This window comes from Cyprinodon variegatus, unplaced genomic scaffold, assembly GCF_000732505.1.
Source record: "Cyprinodon variegatus isolate N-32 unplaced genomic scaffold, C_variegatus-1.0 Scaffold977, whole genome shotgun sequence".
NCBI classification, from domain to species: domain Eukaryota; kingdom Metazoa; phylum Chordata; class Actinopteri; order Cyprinodontiformes; family Cyprinodontidae; genus Cyprinodon; species Cyprinodon variegatus.
The window spans coordinates 160,253-171,778 of NW_015151430.1; the positions used below are offsets into that span (position 1 = coordinate 160,253).

The 11,526-nt window shown below is 36.7% G+C and overlaps 2 protein-coding genes across 2 annotated transcripts in view; both read left to right on the plus strand.

The window, feature by feature from the left end:
• Nucleotides 1-2,383: 2,383 nt before the first annotated feature.
• Nucleotides 2,384-5,684, plus strand: LOC107100481. Its single transcript, XM_015398989.1, has 6 exons — nucleotides 2,384-2,426; nucleotides 2,524-2,850; nucleotides 4,474-4,836; nucleotides 4,915-5,040; nucleotides 5,226-5,287; nucleotides 5,379-5,684. The coding sequence occupies exons 1-6, from the start codon at nucleotides 2,384-2,386 to the stop codon at nucleotides 5,511-5,513; spliced, it is 1,056 nt and encodes a 351-aa protein (XP_015254475.1). The 3' UTR covers nucleotides 5,514-5,684.
• A 5,253-nt stretch (nucleotides 5,685-10,937) lies between these two features.
• LOC107100479 overlaps nucleotides 10,938-11,526 on the plus strand; it is a 13,276-nt gene continuing 12,687 nt past the window's right edge. The window contains exon 1 of the mRNA XM_015398987.1: nucleotides 10,938-10,965. Within this exon, the coding sequence (XP_015254473.1) occupies nucleotides 10,938-10,965 (28 nt within the window). The remainder of the gene's footprint in view (nucleotides 10,966-11,526) is intronic.

Here is an 11,526-nt window from a genome sequence, read left to right on the forward strand (position 1 = left end):
GGGCGCTTCTTTTGCTCTTCACCACCACTATTGGACATTTTTTATTTAGATAAACTTTACATGCACAAGTGCAATCTCACAAACAACTACAGGTGCTTGGCTTCAGGTACTTAGAGATTCACTTCCATACAGAAAACCCATAATCTTATCTTCAGCTACCACAGTATACATGTTAGATTAAATAATACTACGTATAGTTCAGCAATAGTATCACAGTGTTATTTTATTGTATCTCTTATACTATATCCGTTGGTTGTGCTGTTCTTTTTACTTCTCTTTCTCCCTTTTCTGTTTTTCCTTTACTAGTCTACTTACATTGCAATGCCCATAAAATCTGTAATACTCCCTGCATGAATCATAATAAAGCTATTTATATGCAAAAATCAAGCGGAACACTATGGCTGTTGCTGTAATGCTCCACTTGTGTAAGCAAAATCTGTTGGGCTCTCTTTTTGGCATTAAGACAATTATTCTTATTGCCACATCGCCAGACAGGACACCGAGAAAAAAAGAAAAAGCAAGCCAATTCAAGCTCTGCAAAACCAAATGAAGATGGACCCAAAAGCATTGACGGACGAAATTACAGCGCAAATGAAAAACAACCTGACAGAACCTAAAGGTACAACATGTATAAATTACAGCGATTTACTGACATAAATGTAAGATAGTATCGATATATATATTATTTATTATCACATATGAACTTAAAGTCTCAATCTTTGTGTCTGAATTGCCTAAATTCCTATTTATTATTTAATAGAAGTCAGTTACTATTTGTGAGGGTAGAATCTTTTGCGGTACGGCAGCACAGAGCTGATATACAGTACTAATGACTGTAGAGATCATCATAATGCTTGATTGGGACTTTGGTAAGTTAGGCCTAAATACTATCCTACACAGACTAATAAAATATTATTTATAAAATTATCTAGCCTTATTCAGGCCACAACCAGTCCATGTTTGCTTTGGTCAGAGTGCCCAAAGCAGTGTGTTGAATTCCCGGACAATAGAGGTAAGGGGAGATGGAATTCATGAGGTCAGGAAGGAGCAGAGGGTAATCAGTGTGAGAGTCTTTGGGTGCGGTGGAAATTGATTCAGCTCCAGTCCACTGGTTTTGTAACAAGCACTTCTTGAAATATAACCATTATACATAACAACTAAAACCAGCTCAGGGATGGTCCTAAACTAGATTTGTGCAGTCAACACTAATGGTTATTTTCTGAATAACACAGGGAGTACCATACAGAGCATTCTGTCTCACTGTAAGGTGTGGAGGCTGCAGCGCCTCAGACTGGAAGAATGTGACAAGAGTGGTGAGCAAAGCAGAGAGGATCATATAACTCCCAGAAAGTAAATGAACATAAATGTAAACACTACTCTTCCCGTCCAACCATACATCCGTGCATTTTCTACAGTAACACATAAAACAATGAGCTAACCAACCCAACTTTAGCCTGAAGTTAACAGAGCCTTACCTATACAGGAATATCAGCAGAGGCAGACTTAAGTTGCTGATTAAATATTGTGATATTTTTGCTCCTCTTTTAAGTCCCCATTAGCTGTTGTCTGATTCTACAATACATAAATATAATTGAATTTGATTGTCCAACAAATCGTCCATCAACGTTTTTATCTGGTCTGCATTTTGATAATCAAAACTCATGCGCATATTGTCATGTTATCATCCTCGTCTTGTCATGTTTGTTTTTTTATCTACATAAAAAAAGCCTTGTCAGTAAAATATTAGTGCATTGTTTATCATCAGCCATTTCAACAAGATGTTGAGGTTAGCAGCCGACCACCCCACTCATGAGAGAAATTACTTCTGGCAATTGTGTTAATAAAAGAAAACATATGTAGTTTGTTCATAAATAGGCTATCAGAATTTGCCTGTACTATATCATGACTAATAGGAATTAATCATTTGAAAATCTGAAAAGTGTAGGAATTGTGTTTTAATTTGCTTTTGTTTTTGGATAAAGGGTTAATTCTGACCAGCTTCTGGCAAAGTAGAGTAAAAGCTATAAATTGTATAAGATTTATCTTGAGGTGCACATTGTGCGCCACTTCTTCTATAACCCACAATTGTGGTAAAAACATCACAATTTTCCAATTGTGGGACAGTAAAAGCGATTTTCTATTCTATTATATTACTAGAAACATATCTCGTACAAAAACCTTGATTTTAATAATTTCTCCATATTGGTTAAGAAATTTCCAACAGTCAGCAGACCATCTTTTAATGTAGACATTTCAATGTGACAGAAAGCCCCCTTTGATTGTGCATTTTAAGGTAACCAATCAGATGCATTCGACAGTCTAAATCACCACACCTCTCTCAGTTTTCTTATGCCATAAGTGTCCTTATGAAGACAGTGTCATCATGACTCTCCCATGGCTTATACTGCTTCTTCTTCATCAAGGATGTAAGTAGATGTAATGAAACAGTTTAATATTTTTTTATGTTGTGTATATAAACTTTTTTAAAGTAATCTTCACTGTTGTTTTTTTTATGCTTTGCAGATACTTTAGTTCCTGTCACTACAGTCCAGCTTGGGGAACCTGTCACTTTGACATGTGTTGTGACTGAGACGTTTGAAGTCATGACATGGATTCATTGGTACAAGCAGAGTGCTGGAAATACTCTGGAACTAATTGCAGTGTTGCGTAAAAGTACAAACTCCACCTACGGACCTGGATTTTCACCCTCAAGATTCAAAATAACATATAATGATAACAAAAGCATTATGATGATTTTGTCAACAGTGGAACAAGATGAGGGGATGTATCACTGCGCTCATATTGGCTGGACTAAATCTGCTTGGAGTGGGACCTATTTATCATTAAGAGGTAAATACAGGTATTGGTTTAAAATGGAAGGGGATCTTTTTTGTTATTAAGATTGCTGAAATTATTTCTTATCACGGTCTGATACCGGTGGTATATGTTTGTACCAACACTTTTGATCAGATTAATTTCTTTTTTTGTATTATTTTTTCCTAATTAAACAGAAAACAAATTATTAACCGTTTCATAAGATTTGCTATTCCTACACAACTATACAAATAAATTGCATTTCCATTTGAAAATAATGATAAAAGATGGTTTTATGCACCTCAACCTTTTTTTATGATAAACTGTCATGCTGTTTATCTGTAATATCTTTCTAGCAGATATTTCCAAAATTAAGTGTTCTATTAAAAATACTCCACATATAAGGCTAAAAACAAACTTTTGAGAATCTGGAAAGCATATTTTTTTTGTTGACTATTTCTTACTTTTGACTTTGTGCCTGATTGAAGGTGCATGTTTGAAACTAAACGGCCACCGAAATACACTTTTGAGGAAAAAAAAATAAATTTCTTCTATGTTTAATATTTTTTGAGGGTTCTAACCATAAAGTTTGTGAAGATGAACTTAATTAGAATTAAAAAACAGTAACGGTAATTGATAGCCCTCAGGGATTTATGTTAAAAGTAATAATTCAATATGACTAGCATTATTTATTGTCTCTGAAAGTGACACTTATATTATGGATTGACCCAACAAAGTGCTGACTTAAATCAATTAAATTTTGAAGTTGGATAAAGATTCAGGACATTCCAACCTGAGCTATTTGGAGTTCAACCCTGAATCGTCAAAATACCTCTAGAAACACATAAAATGTGAGAATAAGAATTATTTTATTGCCGTTTTGGCACTAAAGAATAGGGAGGTTATTAGTAAGGAAGAATGTCTCCCCCATTGACAGCTGTAGATAGGCAACAGCACCCCTAGTGACCCCAACAGGGATAAGCGTGACAGAAACTGCAACATTTAATATAAACATAACTTTTTAAATTTTTGTTTCCTATTGAGAAATAGATTTTACTTACTTTTTAGAAAGAAAGTTACTTGAATGAATACAATTTATTTTAAATCAAAATCTAAAAGTGTATCACCCATTTTTTAGCTTAACGCAACACTGTGTACGTTTTCGTCACCAGAAGCACTTGGCCTGAAACTTCCAGGTTTAGTGCTCCTAAAAAACAATTGGCATCACTGCACTGTCACAAAATTAAAACAGTCTCTCTACATGTTTTGAAACCTGATAGAAAGCATTTTGGAGCTGCTGCTCTAAATCCTACAATCCAAAGCTATGTGTTGTAAGCTTAACGAAAACGTTAAACTTAGTTTGCTTTCCTGTTCAAAGGGAACTCAGACTGCCATAACTCTCAGCTATGAAACCAACCCTCTCAAGTTACATAGGCAAGTTTCTGATGAAGGTAAAGCCACATAGGCATTGATATGTGCCAAGTGCTGTGTATTTGTACATTTTGGTCAAAAGTTACTTAGTGTTGTTTAACATCCTCCCTCAAGTTTTAATAAATAGACAAAAAACTGTATTTTTAATTTATTTTCTAAAAACATTTTATAGCTTAAATTAACATATATGACCTCTTTTCAATGGGAATTTATCCTATTCCTTCATAGGAAACTCTCAGAGAACATCAAGCTACAATGTTGTTCAGGAGCGAGCGGTTTCTGATCCCCCCAACCCAACAGAAAAAGAAACCCTGCAGTGTTCCATTCTGTCGGACTCTGAGAACACAACTTGTTCAGGAGAACCCACTGTGTTCTGGTTCAGAGCCAGATCAGATACATCCTATCCAGACATCATCTACACTGTGGGGAATACACAGGAACATTGTGGAAAGACAAACAATCAGAAAAAATGTAGTTACACCTCCTCTAATGATGTCAGCTCCTCTGAAGCAGACACCTATTATTGTGCTGTGGCCACATGTGGAGAGATAATATTTGGAAATGGACCAAAAAGGGTAACAAGCAATGAAGGTATTGTAATTATCATGTCATTTATATTATAAAAGAATTATCCTGCTTTTTTTGTGATACCTTTTCTTTGTTTTCTAGATAATAGACCATGTTCTGAAAGGATTGTTCTCTTGATCACCTTAATCGCTTTGGCCATTTCGGTAACCATGAATATCATTTTAATTTGCTGTCGAACTCAAAGATCAGCATGTGCCCGATTTAAAGGTAGGGCTGATTTATTACACTAAACCTTCCAAAGCCAAAACATTATTAATTTGTCAAATAGTGTAACATATCGAATACCATGTTAGAAAACAAAAAAAAAGATACTGCCAAATGTTCAGATGGAAAACCTTACTAAGCTCAGTTTTACTATAATCAGATGTTTGATGTTTGCTTTGTTTACACAGAACATTCCTCTTCAGTTCCTCCTCAACCAAATCACAGGGACTCAAGCCAACCAATGGATAAGGCAAGTAATAACAATAAATAATTATTGCAACTATTTGACTGTATTGACATAAAGCAGCAATAAAAACTTTTCTTGAAAATATTTTTCACAGAGTGAAAATGAACTGGATCTGAATTATGCTGCCTTGCATTTCTCTGGAATAAAGAAACAAAAAGAAAAGAAGAAAAGAGAACTAAAAACTGAAGAAAGTGTTTATTCACAAGTTTTACATGAACATGCTAAATGATATCAGAATCAGACAGACATAACTTAATCTGCATTTTTGTAGAACCCAGAGAATGTTAATTACACAGATACTGCAAATGCTCAGTTGGATCCCTCTACCTAAGGATCAACTTCTAAACTTATTGCAAAAAAATGCAAAAAAGTTTTTCATGTGCTTTCTTTTTTTCCTACTCTCCTGATTTGTAAATGTTAATATTCTTTAATCTACTTTAATTTATATAATTAACATGTGCTAAAATCCGTGTACCTAGCTAGCATATGGTTTTCTTTCATAGCTGAAAGCTTGGGGACAGCAACTGTCTTCAAGCTGTCAACCCACTCAAAATTCAAAGTTGTGTATCTGCAGTGCTAGATGTGCAAGTCCTAAGCATATCAAGCACACAATTACTTTTACTTGTGCCCGAACTGTGAGTCTGACAAATGGGGCATAAAGAGGGTTGCTTGGTTAGGCTATTATCATTTATGTACTCTAATTCTCATCATATCATAATTTTTTAAAGAGAACTTAAAGAAATATTTAAGATGTCTGTACTTGTGTTTTCCCCACTTTACCTTAGTGTGTAGCAGCAGTGTTTCACTGCAGTAGGGATGGTGGCAGTTAAAGGAGGTTGTGGTGACCTTGCTTTTGGTGGCTTTAGTGTTGCACTGCTGCTCCTCCATCACGTTAAGTCGTTAGCTAGTTATCTGTCTGACTCAATGAGCTCCTTGAACCAAGCAGCATTATTAGAGTGTCTGACAATGATACGCAGTCCCACTGAGACGTCCCTGCATTCTCATTCACGTATACAAAGAAACTCTCTGCACTGGGTATTGTCCAAGATGAGAGGCGTAGGTGAGTTGTTCTTTTGGGATGTTTAGTATAGCTTTTCCTTGTTTTTCCTTGAATTAAGTTATTCTCATTTAGAAAAAATCATCCAAGAAGGTAAAGTAAAAACAAAATAAAAGATGTTTTCTTTTTGCCTCAGTAAACAAACCTTTCTTTTAAATCAACAAAGGCTGCATGAAATAAAAAATAAATTCATATTATTTACAGTATGGTGATTGGCCTTGTATTGTTTTTATGAACAATCTGTCACGGTGATGGTTGGCATTTTCATTTACCCCTGTCACCTGTCTAATTGACCCAGCGGCTCATTACATTCATTATGCTTTTCCACCTGGTTCCTGCTGCTATTTATGCTGCTTGTTTGCCTACCATCAGCGCCAGATTATCCGAGCTGTTTGGTGAGAGTAACTCTAGCCATCTTGTATTTGTTCTGTAATTCTGATTCTGACGGCTTCTGCCCTTGGATACCCGTTTTGCCTTGCCCTTGTCTGCTTTGTCAGTTTTGTTTTGGACTGATTCCTGGATCCTGCTGGTCAACTGAACTTGGACTGTGCTACTGACCTCGGCTTGGATTCTCCTCTAGTACCTCCTTGGCACTCTGATCTTCTTGTCTGTAAACCTCGATCTGATATGGCCTGGGGTCTGGATATTCCCTCATGGACACTGTTGCCTCCTTGGCGTCGGCTGGCGTCAACTCGCCTAATCCCTCTGAACTCCAGAAGGGGCACAGGCTGAAAGCGGTGGACATTCTAAGTCTCGGATTTTTCTCCTTCCTTATGGTTCAGACTTTACTCAGAACCAGGTCAGTGACTTTGCTCCCAGTCGTTATCAAATATTCTTAGTCACTGAGTTTTCTATCCCTGCAGAGAATCCGGGTATCTGCCCGCAGATACTCATCTGCATGCTGTATTTTATCTTTAATAAAGGCTTGTTTGAAAATCGTCCTGATCTGTCTGCTTTGAATTTTGTGTGCAAGGTTCCGACTTTGTAACACAATCATAATGTTCTAAATCATTTGGAAAAAAAAAACTAAGTCAATAATGGTAGACTGTAAAGAACCTTAGTCTTATGACTTAGAGTAAAAAATGACCACAGTTTGACCATTTTACAGATCACCCGGAGAGGATCGGCAAAAAGATCTTTCTAACTTCATCTTCATTGGAGGTGAAGAACCTTAAAAAATAGATAATGATACACCTAATCAAATGGACACTTGCTTCTCAGTAAAACAAATGTAGTCATTTAGTGAAAATCTAGGTGTGGATGGATGGCTGGTTGGTTATTCTCGAATTTTACTGAGACACTGGCAAAAAATTTAATGCAATGGAATTGGAAGTAAATTGTATCTGCAATTAACATGCAAAGACATAAATTAAAAACACTGAGTGGGTGGAGGGGCTGGCACTGGCCTGCTCTCTCCTCATAGGTGTTTTTCTCAACAAAAATTGGTAGTCTGCCATTAGCTCCTCAATTATCAGTGCTCCCAGTGGTGTAGCAAATTTTTCAAAAGTATGGGGGTGCTGTTTGTCTGCATATTGCACTAGCTATGAATTGACATTTTTTTAATGGCTGCTGTTTGTTTTATTTTAATATAACATTTTTCCATAATGTTTGTTACTTTACATTTTCATAAACAATGGTTATGAATGTTAACCTATATATTACATATTACTAGCCTAATAAACTAGCCCCAGCGGCCCAAATGATTTTTGCCTGCGAGTGGTCTAGCCTTGATCAATGCCCCAGGCCCTACAACTGCCGGGTCAATCACAACACAGAGATGTGTTTTGAATTCCTTGATTCAAAGCGGGTGGGTTTTGAGGGCGTGACGACAAAGCTGCGTGACGCTGGAGAAAGCACAACAAGGAAGATGGCAACAACTATTGAAAAGTCCTCGTTTGGCTCAGCTTTGGAATCAGTTTTGGAAGGATTAGACATGGAGTTTTCATTGAAACGTGAGCAGGAAGAGGCTCTACACATTTATAAGAAGGATGTATTCTCAGTTTTATCGACAGGCCTTTTGTTTACACTCCCCCACTAGCTTTCTGTCATGCTTACTACGTCACAGTCAGTTGCGCTCATTGGTCAGAGCGTTGGCCAATAGGCACAGACATGGTTTGAAAGATAACGGGTTGTTCTCATCAACAATGCACCTTAGGAAGAACGGACAGAATTTTGGACGGACATCATGTTGAATCCCTATGGATTAGGAATTGGATGTCAAATAAGCTCATTTGAGAGTAAAGGCGATGTAGTGCATCTAGTAATATGCATTTCATGCTTTTATTATGGATATGTTGCTATTATATCATGATTACAATGAATATAATAGGAATTGACTTATTATTTTTTCTTTTTAAATTACGTACAAAAAGCTATTGCTAGATGGATTTGTATACGAAAAAATAAAATCAATGTTTCCGTCTCTAATTTCCATTCCATCTTTTCTGGAATGCTTATCCCAGCTGGAGTCACGAGTGGTGCTGGTACCTATCTCAAGCTGTGTACGGGCAAGAGGCTTGGTACACCCTGAACAGGTCGCTAGTCTATTGCAGGGCAACACCGAGACAAAAAGAACAAACAACCATTCACGCAAACACACCTAAGAGGAATTTACAGAAGCTAATTAACCTATCAGTCATGTTTTTGGACTGTGGGAGGAAGCCTGGGTCCCCGGAGAGAACCCATGCATGCACATGGAGAACATGCAAACTCCAAGTAGAAAGACCACGGGATGGGAATCAAACCCGGAACCTTCTTGCTTCAAAGCAGCAGTGCTACCCAATACACAACTGTGCAGCTCGTACAGTAAGCAGTATACAGTATACTGTACTACAAATTGTTATTAAAGGTAACCCTATTCTCTAGATAAATTAGATAATTTAAGCACTGCTTTAAAATGAAATTTTTAATTATTAAATCAGTTATTTGGATAACCTACTTGAGTCGCCTTTTTACCAAATACTTTTGACTCCTGAGTAAATTCTCAGATGTCTACTTTTTACTGTTACTTTGAAAATGTATGTTGAAGTAGACCTGTTCTGAGTATTCAACTAAACTCTGTACACCAGAAGGATGTAGTAGTAAATTGGGTTCATATGATTCGAAAACAACCATGGCTACGTTTACACAAAAAGTTTAATACAAAAAAGTTTATATTTGCTTTCAGATTTTTTTTCATTTAAATATGCTTTCAACTTCATTAAAGTAATATCACAGGGTTTATCTTAAAGTTGTCAGTCTGCTCTTCTCTTTCTTTTCTGTATCTTAATTTTGTTTAATACAATTTCACAGTATAAAACTTGAAACTGTTTTGACTCTGACTGAGGTGACAAAGAGTTAAATTGTGAGGCAGGCAACAGTGGACGGGATTATATATGAATACAGAAGTTGATCTCCCAAATATGACTACATATATGAAAGAAAACGTTTTTCTTGTTCTTGCCACCTCAAGAAGAAGAATACATTTCTCAGTTTTTGCAGGGTATGTAGCAAGCTTAAATCAAGGGCATTTATCACCCTACAAGGAAGGTGTGGGTGTTAAAATAACCACTTTCTCTATGGTTGTGACATCTATAAGTACTTCTGTTTTTTCATGTGTGTATGCTATGCTTAAAACCCAAGTCAAGGCCTAGATTCCAAGCATGAGAAAATATGTTTGCTTCAAAGTATTTATACTTCACTAGAAGCTCAGTTGCAAAAGTCTGCCCCTCTCTCAAGCACATCGCTGAAGTTCTTCCCACACATGTTGAGAACAAGCAGTGAGACCCCCCAAGGACAGTCCGGAAAGAATACAATGATGTAATTCACTGCGAGAGCAAGCACAAATGTAGTTTGTTCTTGTGAAGTTGAGCCTAGTTCTGCTTGCGACGTGTTGTCTTTGAAGCAGTTTTCCTTTATACTATCACTGTATGCATGCTTAGTAAGATGAATTGCTGCAAATTCATTGATACATTGCAAACGACCAACTTTCACTTCATACTTATCCAGGAGAAATGAAATTCTGCATATATAAGCCTAGATGCAAACTGCAGGATTTCTCTAAATATAAACTTTTTTAACCAATGTCTGTATGATTTTATTAATTTGACTGAGTGTCTGTGGATGCGTATTTGTTACCTTTTGGGGACAATATAAGGAAATAATCCCAGCAATATGCTTCATTATGGACTGGTCAACGGATCACCATCAGGACAGGCTCTCTTCTTGGGTTAGAGGTTAGGCTTACAGTAGGACTAAGACCCAAGTAGCTAAGTTCTAGAAAAGCAGATTGTCTCTGTAGTGTTTAATATATTTTTCTTGACATATGAAATTACTTTTTGTAGGCTGAATTTTTCAAATCTCAATGTTCAAATGGACTTGCAAAAGTTGCATAAAATATGGTTCTTTACCCTAGCACTTCCTTGAAACTTTCAAGTTCACCTCCTGATTGTAATTAATTTGTCTTGGCGACACTAATTTTAATTCACCTGTAGAACCTAACAGAACCTATTGGAAAGTCTTTTACACCAACACTCAACAATGAGTAAGAAGTCCGCCATCTTCAATTCAATTTAAAATTGTCTGAAAACCAGAGGGTTATAGTATTAAAGGTACACAATGACACTCTCTGGAGGGAAAAACACAGGTAAGTGACTACAATAATCTGACGGGAGATGATTATCAAAGGGTCAGATGCAGGCGGGCAGGCTCAGTGGTTGAGAGAACAGAGACCAGACGTTGTACCAGAATTTCTGCAGGAAACTTTCAACTGGTCTCCTTCTAGAAGCCAGGGTTTACAGGAATAAAACTGACCTCTGGAGAAGGACCAAAACACAATGAGAGGACATGACTACACGAAAAACCCTCTCAGTCCACTGGCTGCCAGGAACCAGGACATGAACCATGGAATAAACAAAAATTACCAAACAGACAAACGGAATACAAATAATGATCTCGAAATAATTAGCTTTAGATAGAAAACTTTGAATCAATTTGACTGCATGATCTGGTTGAACTGTAAAGTGCCTTAAGATGACTTGTGTTGTGAATTGGCGCTATATAAATAAACTGAATAGAATTGAACCAATCGCTCAGGATAAACCGGCAGAGATGGGACAGTAACGAAGTACAAATACTTCGTTACTGTACTCAAGTAGATTTTTCTGATATTTTTACTTTACTTTACTACTTATTTTTATGGTGACTT